The 17586-nt window shown below is 49.5% G+C and overlaps 2 protein-coding genes across 4 annotated transcripts in view; one reads left to right on the top strand and one right to left on the bottom strand.

Moving 5' to 3' along the window:
• Positions 1–1162: 1162 nt before the first annotated feature.
• Positions 1163–17586, bottom strand: part of LOC125954532 (shematrin-like protein 1) — a 48312-nt gene continuing 31888 nt past the window's right edge. Inside the window, exons 2-4 of one of the 3 annotated variants that reach the window (XM_049684924.1) lie at positions 2481–2578; positions 1837–2113; positions 1163–1757 (exon numbers count right to left, since the gene is read on the bottom strand). In XM_049684924.1, coding sequence (XP_049540881.1) covers positions 1708–1757; positions 1837–2113; positions 2481–2498 — 345 coding nt within the window. In that variant the 5' untranslated portion in view covers positions 2499–2578 and the 3' untranslated portion in view covers positions 1163–1707. Of the gene's footprint in view, positions 1758–1836; positions 2114–2480; positions 2605–17586 lie in introns of those variants that run through there. The other 2 variants (XM_049684923.1, XM_049684925.1) reach the window with 2 other exon arrangements.
• On the top strand, positions 15240–16101 carry LOC125955690 (uncharacterized). The gene is made up of 3 exons (XM_049686832.1): positions 15240–15404; positions 15475–15568; positions 15992–16101. The coding sequence occupies exons 1-3, from the start codon at positions 15240–15242 to the stop codon at positions 16099–16101; spliced, it is 369 nt and encodes a 122-aa protein (XP_049542789.1).

The raw sequence follows: 17586 nt of genomic DNA, 5'->3' as shown, positions 1-17586 counted from the left end.
ACGCCACATCGTTGATAAGTAAGGTCATTTACCTGCTGTCGACTGGTAAACAGAGGAGGCAGAGACGATACGATTCATACTTTTGTTGATGAAATTTGGGTCAATGTCTCTTCCGAACGAAGCGTTTCAGCGCGAAATTCGCCTTTGGTACGATATAAGCTCTACACGTTCTCTAGTAGCATTCTGTTCAAGCAGTTGATTGAAACAGAGCTGTTGGTATGCGCCTACGAAACTTTTATGAGTGATCGAGAACGATTTCCTTTGTATAAAATTATCGACAGAGAACATTGGAGCAAAGCAGATCTTTCATACAATCTATTAGTACATAGTTAGTACATCGGTTACGGTTAACACTCCGGAGCGCTACTTCGAATGCATGCCATCCCAAAAGAATCGGTCCACTTAGATACCTAATTAGGTGCACCTGAACAGCCGGCACTGACGGTCAGTTCGTACGCACGACGTTGTTGTGTTGTGAATCGATAATGAATTGTCAACTCCCGGAGCCGGACCTGAATGGCCTAGGCAGCACACTCCCAGCCAGCTGGCGACACACGCCACAACAAAGTCGTATGCAAATGCATCGCTTCCCGAGGTTGTGCGTTGCGCGTGTGTGCACTTGCGCTACGCTGTGTCAGAGATGCCCGCCTTTTCCGTCTCTGGCCCCTTAAAACGTTCGGAAAAACGCACCAAATTAGAGACCAAATTGGAGCAAAATGCCGGAGTGCCGTTGCGTACGTTGCGCATAAATTTGCTACGGATCGATCATTTACGGACGATTGTTTCGTAGCACGCATCACTTGGAAGACCTGCACCTAGTGCACGTTAAGTGCCCTGCCAGCAATTAACACACTCGGACCTACAATGCGCCTTTTCCGCGTAATCAAGATCCGATCCGGAATTTTACACTGTTTTTTTTGCGCATTCGCTCCGGCGTTTAACCGAGGAAACTGCATTCGCTTTCCGTTAGAAGAAAAGCAGCGGTCGGTCGATGGGTCGTGAGTGATTAGCGTGTTCCGTTAGATTATTGCTGGGCGAGTAGTTCTCAGGATGCGTTCCAGGGGAGGCAACAATCTCGGAGCGTAAACGCGGGTCAATTGTTGACGCTTTACCGTTGGTCAGGGTTTCTTTCGTAGAGTCAGAATGACAAACTGCGCTGCGCTACCGTTTTATGCTTTGTTTTTATTAGAAAAAAAAAGAAGATTAACCATAATATACAAAAGATTTTTTTCTTTCTTTTTTTTAAGGCAGGGATTGGGTTTTCTCTCTCGCTCTCTCTTACTACAGGGGCAGCATTAATGTTGCGCTTCACCGGCGGTGGAGCGAGTTCAGGCAGCGGGAAACATTCCTCGACCACCGAACATCACCGCACCACGTTGGTGTCACCTTCGAGCACAATGAGACATAGGCAGAGACAGGTAGGAGTAATGGGTGGGGCGGGTACGTTATTGCTTAATACAGAGACTGAGTCAAGGTGTGTTGAAGAAATGGAAGATGGGAAGCGTTGCACTTTCTACTCGGTGAACCAAGGGCATGCGGGCCCGTTGGCCGCGGGAGGGGAAAGAGGTGTACCGGTGCAACAGATCAGAATGGTGTCTCCTGCCGATGAGCGATGTAGCGCGCGGCTTCGAAAGCGCGGATGAGATGCGGGATGTGTTTGTCTGATGAAATGCCCGTCGTGGTCGTAGTCGTGATCGCCTCTAGTATCTAGTACCAGTAGCCACCGTACAGTCCACCGTAGCGGTAGTAGGGGTAGCCTGTAGATAGGGAACGAAAGGAGAACAGAGGATTTCCGTTAATGGATTCCCGGTGCAGACCATTCGCTTGAAAACTCACGACCCCAACCGTAGGAGTAGGCATAGCCCGGGTAGTATCCGTAGCCGTAGCCCGGGAATCCACCGTAGTATCCGTAGCCATAGGAGGAAGCACCCTTCAGGTCCTGATCTTCCGAACCGGCCTCCAGCTCATCGGCTGCATCGAGAGAACCGGACGCCGCCGCTGCCGCTGCCGCAACCGGACGCGGCTCGATCTGCTGTCGAGCGGCAACAGGCCGCTGCGGTGCGGGGATGGCAGTTGCGAGCGCGAACAGGGCAACGCAGGCGAAGAAGAGGGTCTGCAAGGAGTGAACGTAGAAAAAGACGGATCGGGAGAAACACGTTAGAACGTTGCGAATGAACGAAGTTACTCGATCAAGTGATCGAAACGGGACGGGATCGAGCATCCCGAACACTGATTTCCATGTTTTCCTCTATTCAGAGACCACCATTTTGAAGTTAAAACAGTAAATTAACAGATAAGCGCAATCGGGACTCAATAGCGCATCGTTTAGCTTGTATAAAAACGAAAGACTTCAATCGCTAATGAGGAAGCGACGAACCCGATTTCCGTTTTCCTTTTAGCGAATTTTCACAAAACTTGCTATCCTGGCACCTGGTTTTGTCAATGTTTCACTTTTCTCGCACCACCACTGGGACACTTACTGCTTTGAACGAGGCCATTGCTGGGAGAAGACTTGTTTTTTGTTTGTTGTTTCTTTGGGATGCGAGCAAGCTTCGAGGCGCAAAGAACGCGTGCGAATGCTGGTAGCTGGGCTGAGCGTTTGAGAACTGACTGAAGAGGAACGATCCAGCCGCTAGCTTATATATGCAGCTGCGAGCTGGCGAACTGCCGGTGTACTCGACTCGACTACCACGACCCAAGGGGGAGGGGGTTCTGACCGGCGGTTACCACCCGGTTATCAGTGTGTGGCGAGAGTGGGGGGGCTTAAACACTGCCTCGTGGAGACGCAAGGTGGCTGATGATTAGCAGAGGCGTACCGCGCCAGTAACAGTGGCCCCTGCTCTAATGTGCAGGGTCTACGTCTCCCACCCCGCGACGTGCGCCACTCCATCGACGCATTTCGGAAACACGCCTTTTTGGCGCGATGCGGTCAAGGTGGTAGAGGAGCTCCCTTGTATGCACACACACATTAGGGAGGGTGCACAATCTTCAGCAAAGTGGCCACCACGACGAGGGAGGGCGAATTATGCTGCGTTTGGCGCACTTTTTGTCATCTTCCTCAATGCCAACTGAAGCCCGGGCTGGTGTGGGTGGGTATGGGTGTGGCAGCATGCAGCAATTGCAGCGTTCGATTAAGATGCACCTCGACCGCGGAGGTAATGAGGGAGCGGAGCATTGTTCTTCGCCATGGCACTGACCGATGCACCGGCATAGCGCACGCTCCATTCTGTGGTAGCCAATGACAACGTCACCACGCAAGTGTGTGTGTGTGTGTCTATTTTGCATCGGGAAAACATAAGGGCCCCTTCGGTATTCCTCTACTTAGTTGGCTTCGAGATGCTTCGAACCGATCAACGACGACGACGACGGTTACGCCGTTGTTTTTTTTTTACCAAGAAAGTGATTTCTCATGACGGCTGCTCGGACACTTAAGGGAGGTGGGAGACGAGGTAGTGCTGGGAAAATGATATGCTAGCGCGAATGTTGGACATGGTCGATTATTAATTAATATTTATTGTTTTTATTGGGTCCGCGGTGGTCGCATGATTAGCATGATAGTAGGCGGTGCATGTGTCTGAGGCTGATGATGGGCATGGTGCGAGTACCGAGTTTTCCTCTCGAGCATCGAGCATATGAGTGGGGCCAAGTTTTCCATGCAAGGAGAGAGAGAGAGAGAGAGAGAGAGAGAGAGAGAGAGAGAGAGAGATCCGACGCATCTGTGTAAACATTGGGTTAGTGGGTTAGCTTGACCTTGCGAGAAATGCGTTTTAGGTTTGCGGTTACAGGGGGTGCAAAAATATACACACACACCCGAGGGAGGGTTGTATGTGCCGTCCATGTGCCATTTGACGCTGTCCGTGACTTCGAGGTGTGGAGTGCCAATACTGGTCGGTGGGAGGATGCAGGTAAACCGCAGCCACTTTTGCGCGAGCGATGGGAGGAAAATCGTAAATAATTTTCATTTCCATTTTAGTGAATGCGTTTCGCTGTTTCGATCGCCAGCTTTTGGAAGTCTGTGACACTGTGATGAGAATAAAATTTTGTTGATTCAGATTGTCAATAATGTGAAGCTATTCGAGTAGTTAGCAATAGATGTATTTTGATTTTCCATCATTACTCATTTATGTTAATTGAATTTAATATTAAGAACACTTACAATATTGTGTAAACTAGGCTTTGCATCCACTACGTGCTGCCATTGATTCGAGCGTTGTACAACATTACATTATGACATTAGTGTTTACAATACTGTTTTGTAACAGGTTCAACCAATGTTTCTCCGCATGGTACTTATTACGATGTCCTTGGGAAGGTTTGAAACATTTCTCAGTACGAAAAGCTTAGAATAAATCTGTCAGTACTATTCTATGTTTATTAATTTTAAAAGTGTTACTTAACAAAATTAATCGCATTATCATATGTTTTTCGATTCTTTCCTTCATCAATATAAGCTAATTGTTTCATTGGCACTTCATGCTTCATATCCCATGTACCTGGTGTCGATTGTAGATTATAGATTGTGGCCAACATTTGATTCTAGACAGAACATCCGGAAAGAACTTACTGGCGGAGAGCGCATTCTAACACGGCTCTGTATTTAGCGCGAGTTTGATTTATACCATCCGCATCCGATGGTCTATTTCGTCAATCAATCCTCGTACGCGGCACGATACAGCATCATCATCATCATCCGCTGCTGCTTTTGAGTGGCATCGAGCTCTATTATTTTAATTCAATTAATATCCCACGATCCCACGGATCGGAGCTAGTTGTCGGTGCGGCATCACCTCGATCGAGAATTGAGCCGTTGGCGACAGTTTAATCGAATTGCATAGATAATCGGGATGATCAGATGATGCGCTCGCGCACGGTCGGCCGGCCAGCCGGCTTCGATTATGCAACTGTTCTCACATCCTGGAACGGCCAATGGAAGGGGAGGGATGGCGGTGCACAGCAGCACAGGCACCGTATTCCAATCATGATACTTTCGCTTTCCGGGACCCAGGATTCGTGACGCTGGCGATCGCGCGAGTTACGCGAGTGATTCATGCTTGCAAACGTCGGATGCGCGCCGGATGGCCAATCGATCCGAAACCTTGAGGAGTCTTTGTGACCGTGTCAAACGGGCTACTGGCTGTTTGGCCGAGCATCGTCGCTATTGATAGGAATGCCATTGAATGGAGCGATAAGCTCGACCAAACCCGAACTACACGACATACCTTACACTTGGTGGGACAAAGCAAGTGGCAGTGGTAGTGGTGCTGGTGACACTCGCTGTTAGATCACGCTGAGGCGCATTCATAATTAGCGCGCAACGGTGGTCCGGTCCACTGTTCGGTACGGTTCGTGTTTCCGCTTTGGCGTGCCGCCTCTATTCGCGCTGTTTACGTTAGGGTGGGTTGGGTCCCGGGTACCGAAGCAACAGCAATTGTGTTCGGCACGCTAAAACCAGCTTCCAAGTCCGACTTGTCCGTTTCGGTAGTTTCGGTGTGGCCAACCTGGGCCTTTTGGTCTCATATTTTGGCCTTCGTACGGGCTGCAAAGGCTAGATAGGTGTGTAGCACCCGACGCAAGGTAGAATTGGTTAGAGAGAGATTGAGTTTTGATTGTTTATTTGCTCGCGGCAGACTTCAAGATCACTTCCTCATGTGGCAACATAATGAAAATAGAGGGTTCACGATATGTTAAAATTACTTTGTATTTTAAGAGGAGTTTGTGGTTCAAGAGTCAACAAATTAGTGATCTTTTTAGTTATATTTTTGATCACATTTGGGTGTAGGAATACTGTTTCGTACATCTGATCGACCATTTTGGGGCATTATTTCTTGAGATCTTCTAGAGTATTGAGATTTTCTCTTTTAAAAAATTTCTCATTAACAATTACCACACATTCATCTGCATTTGTAAAGTTTTTTGCAGATTTTAATACTTTCTTTGCTTTCTTTGATGAAATATCTTCAAATTCTTTCTTAAATACATTCTCAAAATTTCAATAACATTTCATTCCTTTTCTACAATTAAAACCAAAGCAACCATAACCAAGCAAACGGTGCAAACACGTGCCAGCTTCCGAAAAACCGAAAAACAATTCCATAAAAGCGAAATGCTCTGTCCTCCCCATTTTATCACATTTGGAGCAATTCCACCACCAATGATTGGCCGCAATCATCGTTTTACGCAAAATGGATTGCAAACCATGCCACTGCACGGGTTGGCAGAAAGGGAAAACAATTATCACGACACCAAACCCCGACTCGCGTCTTTCCTCCCATCCGAAACTTAACTTTCTCCTCATAAACCATCACCAGAGAGGCTGAGTCGAAAGAAAGGACGCGAAAAAGAAGGTGTCTTTGCCTGGGGTGGGCCAAACACGTGCCGCACCACACATCCGAGTCTCTAATGGCGGCAATCCAGGCAATCCCCGAAAAACGGCGGTGGCCACCGATTGCCCTCGATTACGTTTAATCTACGGCCACTTTATGATCCCTTGGGCCAGTGAGGAAGTAAATGGACGGAAAAAACGGGTGGAAGTTACGCAACGCGGATTAATAAACCTTTTAAACAATCCGCGAATATCAGCGTCGGCCATGCGATGGTGCGATGACTATTTTTCTCTGAAAATATATCGCGTATCAAGCGGTGATCGCGCCGGAACATTGGAAACAATGTGCAGCGATTAACATGCCGGCCGCGATGTCGATTGATCGCCACCAGCACCACCAACAATCATCATCATCTCGGGCTTGTGGTGATGATGGTTGGTGATTAAAACATATCTCTCTCTTTCGTGGTCTCCGCTGCTTTAAGTTTATTAAACATCGTCACCACTGAAGCTAGATGGAGGGGTAGGTGTCGAGCGATTGGACGGAACATATCGTTTCATGGCCAATCACAATCGATCCCGATCCCTACATTAGTGTGATCGTGGTTGGCTGGCGGACTCCAAAGCACGGAGGGGGAGACTCGTTGGGAATTGATCAAAGTGAATTAGCATTCGAACCGGCACCGCTTAGCACCATCTGTTCAGCTGCTGGATACCGGCCTCTGGGCCACCGTTATGCCCGTTTGGTGGCAGGTGTAAAAAAAATCGGACCCCTCGACAATAAATCTATTACGAAAATTACGTCAACCACGACAACCACGACATTGGCATTATTCAACGATCGGCTCGCGATCGCGCGTATGGTTCCCGGGCTGATCCCGGGGGACGCCACTGAAACCGATCTCAATTATATGCTAATGGAAGTCAGAATTGCGGGTACCTGAGCAATGGCTATACCAGGATAATCCAAATCAGGTGGTCAGAGAAGTCACTTGCCCGTTGGACAGAGCAGAGCGAACAGAGAGCTGCTTCCGGATGCAGAGTGCAGCCCAGCATTCCGGAATGTGTTGTTGGCGTGTGTGCCTGTTGGATGCAGTTGAATGCAGAGAGTGAGCGAAACAGTGAGAAGGCCAACGATCGTTGCATGTCGTTGTTTGTTTTGCCAGAATGTTCCGCTACGATTCTCATGATTTACCTTGGAACTCGATGCAAAGTAGGTGGTTTGTAGGTGCCGCAGTTGGAGTAGGCTGCGCATGAATGTACACAAATGTAGATTGTTTTTAGGCCTATAGGACTAATTAATAAATTTGTTGACTTCAATATTCTGCTTCAATATAAGACTGCTTCATTGATTCAATATAAGATGATAAGAGGATTTGGAAAAAAAGAGACAATAAAAGGAGTCCAAGGGGGAAATGCAATTCGAAGAGAATAGTTAGTGAATCCAACATTCTCTTCTAAGAGCTACCAGTAATTTACTGTATTTTGTTACAATACAATTGATAACAATATTATAATTAACATTTTAATTTTTCCTTCAAATATGCCAAGTGTTATGATACTTAATAATCTTACAAGCAGTTGAAAAACAAAGAGTTTTTTTAGAAGTCACTTAAATTTATGCAAATGTTTATTTCATACTCCTAAGATACACTACACTCGGATGCATTCACTTCAAGGACAACATGCTTAATACTACAGTTTTTGCTTTATTAATTTGTCCTCCATATACAACCCCAAGACTCGCACCTCGGACTGACTGCAAATCATGTTACACTGAGATGCCCACCACTCGCGATGCGATGATGGGTTCCTTTATTTGGCTTTTAATCGATTCGAACATCGGCACGTTACAGGCGACTCCAAGTGTTCCGTTGCTAAGTGACCGCAGGCCGGGCGGCCAACCGGCCTTACCGCGTTTAGGGGTGTGTGTGTCTGTGTGATGCCAATTAGTAGCTATGATAAACCTTACGAGCGACGCCATAAACCGGGACGTCAAGCTGCGCCAAGAATGCGAAACACACACCGGGCGTCGCCGTTGCGTAACCGGCAGCATCGAGGAGTAGATTGTCGCGCGTGCAGCCTCCTGCCCTCACTTACCACACTAAGCAAGTCCGTTGAACTTTCTCGCACCGGACCCAATCTAGTTACCACCGCGTGCTGGCGATGATGCTGTTGCTGTGTTGCTGGTGCTCTATCTTCCTCTTTTTCATCAGCTTCTGCTTCTTCTATCAGTCAATTCGCCCTCGATGGCGTAGGTGATGATGCTTGAAAGTGGCACGACCCCATGCGGCACCCACAGCATAGCCCCGGACCAGGGGCCAATGGCGGGCCTGCTTTCAATTACTACCGCGGCGCACGGTACTTGCTCTTCTTCTAGTACTTCCCCCGGGGGTGAAATCTGACTCTCTCTCTGTTTCATTAACGAACCATGCCATCCCCCTCCTCGGTAACAATATTCCCCCTCCCTCTCCCTTTCCTCCTCTATCTCTCATATCTATGTGCAACCCCGCCTTCCCTCCCCGCCATGCCACGGGATCACGGTACTCACATTGTTTTTTTCCAATTGCAATTAAAGACTAAATTACAACTCTCCATTAAACCATTTCTTTAAGACACTCCCCCCCCCCTCCCCATTCCCCTTCGGCCCGAGTTCACTCTCACCCCAATTCACTCTCTTCTTCATCAGCCATCAGCCGGCGTCATCGTCATCCGGAGCGATTGCCGGATGCTTATTTAGGTTCTGCTGTGTGCAGGAGGCGCACCAAAAAAACACTTTCCATGTGTGGGCCGCCATGGGGATTGGCTAGAAAGTGCTGCGTAGTGCATCTTGGAGTAGTCTTGGCCAGCCGGCGATTCGCGACTTGTTTCGAAGGTTCTAAAGCGGAGATCAGCAACAGGAGCGGCAGCGAAGGCAAGAGTGCGCCCGATGCGCAGATAAAAGAAGGCAATAAATACACTAAGAATACAGGATCTATGAGTCGAGACGAGCAGCGAGGATGTACTGCTGCCAGCTCAGCCCTCATCGGTGGTAGAACACGAGGACCTTCTTCCGCGTGACGTGACCGCTTGTCGGTCGGGGTCGCTTGCGAACCGTCGCCTTGTTGTTCGTCTTAGTAGCCGCTGCTGCCGCTGCCCGTTTCGCCTTCAGAAAATCGAGCTGATTCCGTTTGATCGGTTCGAGTCGCTGACTGAGTATGCTTTGGGCGACCGGCGGTTCGAGGGCAAGGGCCGCGTACGGTGGTCCCGATTTGTCGTACGTCGGTTCCGGTGCATCGTCCCTCGTGTGTTCGATCACATCGTACGGTTTGATCGGTGGTGGTAGCGGTGGTCTCGTGCCGGCAATCAGCGGTTGCCGCGTCAGCACATCATCGAACGCATCGGCAATGTCATCGCGCGGTTTCTCGGTGGTGATCTGTCGCTCGACGTTTTCCTCCACCGTAACCGCACCTTCGGCCAACCGTTCCGCCGTTCGGACGAGGGATTGCAGCTGTGCTTTCGGTGTGCTACGCTTCGGTGTCGGTTTCGGAGTGCTGAACCGGGGTTCCCGTGTTTTCATTTCCGGTTCATCCGCGTACAGATCGTCGTTGGCGCGCATCATGAAGCGCGGGAAGTATTTGCTAATGTCGAAGATCGGAATACCGACATGGTTGGAAAGGACCGTTGGATTCGATTCCGGGAAGGTTAAAATCCGTGCCTCACGTTTCTGGGTTGGCCGCTGCACTCCGGTCAGCTGCTGATCCTCACGGTCTGCTTCGTCAGCCGGAAGCCGCATCACTCTCGGTACCGCAATCATTACCGTCTCCTGTTCGTCCGCCTTAGCATTTTTGCGCCGTTGCTGACTCGCGAGATGTTTCTTGATGTGCCGGATCACATCGTTGTAGACGGCTACGGCCGGATTCGGTAGCCGGGGTGCAGGACCACCCACTGGTACACCCTTCGAACCACCGGCCATCCCCACGCTAAACACCTGCCTCGGTACACCGACAAATTCCTCCTGGAAAAGCGGATTATCCAACGGTTCCTTACCGAAGTGACGCACCTTCAGACAGTCGATCTTCGAGCCCAGCCCTTGCAAACGCTTAATCGGCCGAAAGCCACCCTCTCCGTCAGCGATCGGTTCCGGTTCCTCAGCGATGTCCACATCCACCTCGTTGCACACCACATCCGCCCGGTTCGCGTACGGTCCGGCACTGAAGGTGGTCAGGTTTTCGGCGTACCGTAGCGCCGAGTCAACATCGATCTCGCTCGCCGGCCGATGATAGTACGGGAACTTGACGACGTTACTCGGTGGTGCCACGATGCTAATGACCTCCGGATTGCGCGGCGGTTCCGGTAGGTACTGGGTCGTGTTTTGAATCGCTTCGTCCAGAAACCGGATCAGCTCGTCACCGTGCAGTTCCCGCGGATCGGTCAGTGCTTCGGCCAGCGGTAACGATTCGACTCCGGTTAGGTTCGCGATCAGTATGATCGCATCGATCAGTGGTTCCGGTACAGCTGCCTCCTTGGAGTGCTGCTGCTGTTGCTGCTTCTGGTCTTCACTTTTGCTACCTTCCTCGGTGTCTCGTTTGATGCGCTGACGTTTGGACTTCTTGCGCTTCGGTTGTTCCTTCTCTTGCGGCTGCAGTTGCTTCTGCTGTTCGAACTGTCCAAAAGACTCTTCGGATCCGTGGTCAAACTTGGACGCCTCGCGGCCCTTCTCCGAGTAGACGATGTTCTTCCGGGCGACTTTCACGCGCTCCTTGATTGGCGCTCGTCCTCGATGTTCCTCTTCATAGTCGTCATCGTCGTCCTCCTCATCATCATCATCACGATCTTCCTGTTCTACCTCATCATCATCATCGTCGTCATTATCTCGATGTCTAGACTCCTCGTCATTATCTGGAACCTCGGCGCGAGGTACATGCCGAACCGTCTCCTGATGACGCACCTGCGTATAGGTCTTCTTTGGCTCGAACGCCGACACCTGTCTCACCTCTTCCCGGGAATCCTCGAAATCATCTTCCTCTCGCTCCGAATCCTCCTGATCGTGCTCCTTGCCATCGGGATCGTAAAAGTCTTCATCGTCCTCCTCGCTTCGTCCTTCATCATTTTCAGCCTTAAGTCCACGTCGATCGTACTTCCGATCGTTCTGACCAAAATCATCCTCCGACAGCGTATTCCGTCCACCTCCGGTTCGTAGCGCTTCCCCGTCATCGTCACCGTGGTGTACCGTCAACGGTGTGCCATCGTCACCGTACCCTCCAAATCCAAACTCTCGACCCTGACCCTCGAAAAATGCGGCCTGTTTGTGCTTCAGAAAGTTGACATGATTACGCAGCGTATCGAAGGAGGGCGTCTCGAGGGGTAGTATGCTGATCGGTTCAAACATGATCTCCGGTGGTGGTTCCCGGTGAAGCGGATTCACGGGACTCGGTTTCATGACCGGCACGAACGGAGTATCGTACGGACCGGGTACATCGTGGACACCCGAAGGTTCGAACGTTGGCAATCCTTTCGTCTTCGGTGGCGATTGTCTTATCGGTGTAAAGGGGAAGGAAGCAGGGCTGAAGGGGATCGGCGCACCACCCGATAGCTGCTGGAAGGGGTTCGAATTGGAGACGAAGCGTTGCCCTCGGACCGTCGCAGCCGGTGGCCACGGTTGGTATTGTTTCTTCTTCTGGGGACGTGCCTTGGGACGCTCGATATAGTACGGCACCTGGATGTGAACGACCTTCGAAGCGTCCGGTTTCAGATCGGCACTAATGCGGTGCAGCATCCGCGGACTCATCGCACCGATCATCTGGAGTGTCCGGGGGCCTTCCTTGCCAAGCCGTACGATCGGTGATCGTCCAGCAAAGGCCGTCATCTGGATCAGCGCCACCAACGTCACTATCGACGACATTCGCAGCATCTTGATCGGATGCTCGATCATGCTGTTGCGCACACACTATCACTGCTTACACACAAGCACCTTGTCCTTGATTATACCACACAAAATGTCCTTTAAGGCTCCCTTTTCACCACCTCTCACTCAGTCCTAAGGATCTTCGCCCCTAGGAACGTCACTAGAGATCACTTTTCCCGGTTTTTCACTTCGCTTCAAGACCAACCGTGGTGCTCGAGGATCGAGTTTGGAGTGTGTTGCATTTCGCCGAAACCTGACCAGTTTTATAGATTTTCACCCGCTCTTCCTGGGTCTCTCTCGGCTCTCGCCGTGTGTGTCCTCGCGCGGTGATGGAAGCGAGCGAGAGAAACGTTGCCGTTGCCACCACTACCGGTCTGGGTTTGGGCTGGATTTCCATCGCAACGAACAACGGACCGGGGGAGGAGAGAATGGGGAGGAAAACTCGATCGCGGACCTCCATTTCTCTGCACCACCGCCCATTTCACTCAAGCTCCCTCTCTCTCCCCATCATGCACTCTTTCACTTTCCGTTAGAGAAGCGTTTGTCTCTTTCGATCTTGTTGCCGCATGCCCGGGAGTCGGAAGCCCGCTTGCCCAGTATGATGATCGTGTGGTGCAAGGTGATCACCGGCAACAGGGACAGGGGACAGGTGGTAGTAATCAAAATGTCACCTTCTCTCTCGTGCTTGTGTATTTATCCCTGCACAAACACGCGCGCGCGCTTTCGCTTTCCGTTGGCGGTATAAGCGTTACGGGGAGGATTGCTCGGCAGCAACGGGGGAGAGTGTTATGTCCTGCATTGGCCGGGTTTTGCATACGAGGAAGCAGGTACCAGCGAAAGGTAATCGAGATCAGCGATTGTTTGCTGGTAAAGCATCGTAGTGTGGAAAGAATGCAAAACACAAACAACATTCCCTCCTGACCTGACAGTCAGCAGTCTGCTGGGAGTCGATTGATCAATTTGAAACAACGAGACCAACGGGAAAACACGTTTCTAGCTTAGCGCGTTGATGGTTTCATGTAGCAGGAGTGCTAGGGAGTCGAGGAACGTAAGCATTACAAAGTATCCTGCTCTCATCTCGACAACAAACAATCGTTTCACCGTCTTCGGTTAATCGCTGTCATTTGTCTGGATGGATTGTAGCAACACACACACACACACATGGCAGCGAGTAAGAGAATTATGTGGCTTTACCATAAATCATAACATACTATCGGAGGAAAGGGCTGTGGATGGTTTTACTTAGCCGGAAACCATCTCTCTCCATGGACTGCACTCCAAAGTTTCGAGTGCTTGCTTCGAACACCAAACTGGCTCGTTAGTTCCGTTAGTTGGTGGGCCACGATCATCGGTCCAGATGATCGGTCATGAACGGGAGGACTAAATGTCCCACCCCCCGCAAACAGCTCACTTAAGCTCTCCGCCATATTCATGGCTCATTGGGCGTCGAGTTTCCTCTTCTTGATTCAAACGCAGCTCCGACCGGGGAAGTCTTTGCATCTTCGGAAGTAGTTGTTGTGTCGCAGCAAAGCAGTGCGCCAGTGCGCGAAACGATGTTTTGCGATGGCTGGTCAGAGAGTGGCTGGTCGGTTCCGGTTAGCCTCAACACCAACGTCTCCTTTCGCTTTCGTTTTTAATCCTTTCTCCCTGTGAAGGTGAGAGCCGCGCTTAAAAAGCGAAATTAGAATCTTGTTGCGCTGACCGGTTGCTGAGCCGCGATGATGTGTTTGGCTTTCTTCACCAACCAGCAACAGCAGCAACAGTCCATCTGCAGCTCTCATCTCGCTCTGCACCATCTGTTGCAGTGATTGCACTGAGGGGTGTTCGCTCGCTCGTCGGACGATCGCTACGACCTTCGCCAGCTGCGATGTGATTTCGATGCGATAATGCGCGTTCATTATGCTGCGGTTCGTTTTTATCTCTAAAACCTCGGGGGCCAAAACAACAATATAATCAAACAACCTCCCCTCGCTCGAACATCTTCCTCACGCAATCGAAGCCTTTCATCAGCGCCTCGGGGGTAGCCCCCCCTCTGGGGCGGTATGTTTACGTGCGCCAAAGTGTCACCTTTCCGCCCTGTCCGGTCTGTTTTCATAGCACTCCGTTCCGGTTCCGTCTTCCCATCTCACACAATGCCACAATGCGGCTGTTTGCTTCGCACAATTCGATTTGAATTAATTTCCGATTGGACCGATTGGCCGACTGCCAAAACAGCGCGGACGGATTGCATCACAATCTGCACGCCGCACAGTCCGCTCGTTGCCTCGCTGCCTTTAGCTTTTGTTTTTCGTTTGTAATGGTGATTTGTCTTCGCAGCCTTTCTTCTCACTCTTTCGATTCACTTTCCTCCGTTTTCCACCGGAATGGAATGCAGTTTTATTGTGGAGCATTCCGCGTGCGTCTCTCTTGCCGTCGTTTTCGTCTGTAGCATTTTTTCCGCCGAATGTTCCGGTACTTCCGAGCAAGCATTTTCACCTCCGAAACACCCGAAATACGATGCTGCCCCAGGGGTAGCACCTTGGCACCTTGGTGCGTAATCGCTGCGCGAGATGAAAATGAAGTGTGTGTGACCGGAAGGTGTGGCCTTTGGCGCCAGATTTGATTGGAGCCGAACCGAGCGGCTATTATTTAAGCGCGACGGCCGATCGATGATGATCGAACAACAGCAGTGGGTCTTTAATGCGTCAGCTATCAGTCACCTGTTTAGTCGTTTAACTCCCAAACTGCGGACTGTTATCATCACATTGAATGCACTTTTTCACACGCTTTCCAGCTTATAAATTATACAGTTTTGTTTTCGGGGGGAAAACTGTTTGAATTTGAAGTGAATTTGGAAAATGAGATCATCTCTATGCGCTGCGGCTGTAACTATGTTTTGATTTATTTTTATATTTTCTCAAATGTAATCCAAGATAGCATTGACGTAGTCGCATCGCAGGTGAATTGTGTTCTCGGTAGGTGCGCGCTCACTTGCGGGGTTTTTTGTTTTCTAAATTGTTTGTTCGAAATTACGCCCTACCGAAAGGCACAATGTCTCCTCCGTGCGGGCTAGGGATCGATGTGGCAGCACCGTCGCTGCTGGTGGAGAGGGTACTCAAGACGGGAAAGATGGCACACGATATGGAGCGGCGCTGTTGTATCGGTCGCGAAAACAAGAAATTGCTCCGGAAGATCAATCAAATCTATCGTACCAAGGTAAGTCGTGGAAAAGTGTCTGGCGTTAAAAGCAGATTCTGATTCTTATTCTCTTGTTTTCTTTTTTCAGGGCTTCCTGGATGTCGATTACAGCTTCCGGGTACACCAGAGCCTGCACCAGGACTACCAGGAACGAATGGCGCGTCGGATTGAGCGAGAAAATCGTATACTTTTTCAACGTATCGTGCAGCGGAAGCCAACCGTTGATAGTAGAGCACCGAAGAAGCTTTCCGTTCCTAAACCTTCGGTCGATGATGAGCAACGACTGTTGGTTGACTTCTGGGAGCGAACCGATCGGTGGTTATGTCAGCTGGCGATCGAAGTGTGCCCTGAGCTCTTACAGGCAGCGTGTGAGCCAATTCTGCCGCCTCGAGGCAAGTTATTCCGAATCTATGCTGGAGTTTGTTTGGTGTTTCAAACTGGCAATCGTGTACGTCAAGACGAGGAGACCAGTGTTGACCAGGGTACCTTGTCCTGTGTTCCGAAAGGGAGTGTCGTGAGGCAGATTCTTAATCGTAAGGAGTATGTACTGGTTGCGCTAACACATCTAGAAGGCCTTTCCGATGCACGGCTTCTTGGACGAGTAGCTTCAGTGGGTTCGATGGATGGACTTGAATTGCTCAATAGTTATGGTAATAAGTTTGGTCAATTGCTTGAACCAATTCGCTTTGAAGTTGTTCAGAAAAGGCGAAGATGAACTCGCAGACATATTCTTTTGAAAGTTATGTTTGATAATATGAAATTTTGATTTTATAAATAATGTGTTTAACGATTTCTGACTTGGTCTTATCAGTTACAGACAATGGACGGAAGGTTAACGATCGATAATCGTTCTAGTTTGTCCAAATTCACGTGAAGCTGGCGATTATTTAGCTCAAAGATACCTTGAGCCTCCATTAGGTCTAGTTCCTTACAACATAATTGCTTCGCATCATAAGATTCCCCCAGGAAGTGTGGGTTTACATAACATCAGCTTCCTGCGTTACCCAATAGCCATTCCGTTGGATCTCAATTTTCCAAAAACCCCGAAAAACTTTGGAACCTCGCTAGCAAACGGAAGACACGACGCAGTGATTCGTCGTCGATTGTTTGGCGTGGAAGCGATTAACGATGGCTTAATTTACGATGTATCGCCACGCCACTCGCCGGCTAGGAAGGGAGGAGGGAGCCTAGTCACTACTGCCATCACGGCCCGCCGGTGATCCCGGCGAACGCTCATCAAACATTTGATCACCAAACAATTGGATGTAATTACAAAGATTGTCGTCAGCGTCGCACGGGGCCGCGCCTCGCGCTCGGTTTCGCGGAAAGGAAAGTGTAAGGAACTATATGGTTCCTCTCCTTCGTCTCTCTCCCTGCTCACGGCCCCTCCGCATCGTAGGTTCAAATGATCGAGACGAAGAAAGTTAAATGGCTCCCGATGGGAGTCAGGAAGTTCATGCAAGCAATCGGATGGTGATGAAACTGAAATGTGTTAAAACAAGCAGAAGCGTGTAACGGCACGAAATGCGCGACCGTTTTGACGTGTGCCCGCCGGTGATGCACGGTTCATGGTCTAGCTCCGGTCGAACCGTAACGAAAGCGTTTTACGGGGTGGCTGATTTGACTCATCATCAACTGTCTGGGGAGTTTCCGTTTTTGGCAGTTGGAAGCACCCATAACAAATAAGCGAAAAAGATAGTGAAATGTTAAGTTTATGTGTTTGTAAGAGGATAAAAGGTGCCAAATAGTATTCTTTGGTAGGCTATTAGTAATTAACTAAAAATACAAGAAAGAAATTATAAATAGATGATTTAATTGGAAGTAGGAGCCGTAGCAAGAATAACTAAGAAAGGAACAAAAAGTTATGCAAAATGTGGTTTAAACCTTGTAAAGATTAAAAAGAAACGATAAAATATTGCCGCAACAATACTTTATGCATGCACCAAAAATCACGCTTGCTGTGTCGACAACAAACACGTCGAACCAGCGATAACAACAACACAAAATAGATCCCCTGCTAATCAATTTGTTCAGAGACATTGTCACCAAATTACGGCGTACATTACACGCTCCTCTCCCTCTCCCACTCGGCCAGCACGCAACGCAACTGATGCTGAAATGATTTGCAGAAATCAACGAGCATTAGATAATGCTTGCCGGTAAAAAGGGCCAATTACCTGGTAAGTTCTGTAAACAAAAG

Source organism: Anopheles darlingi, chromosome 3 (genome assembly GCF_943734745.1).
Source record: "Anopheles darlingi chromosome 3, idAnoDarlMG_H_01, whole genome shotgun sequence".
NCBI classification, from domain to species: domain Eukaryota; kingdom Metazoa; phylum Arthropoda; class Insecta; order Diptera; family Culicidae; genus Anopheles; species Anopheles darlingi.
The sequence above is the reverse complement of the archived record's forward strand: the minus strand, read 5'-3'. Positions and strand labels throughout refer to the sequence as shown.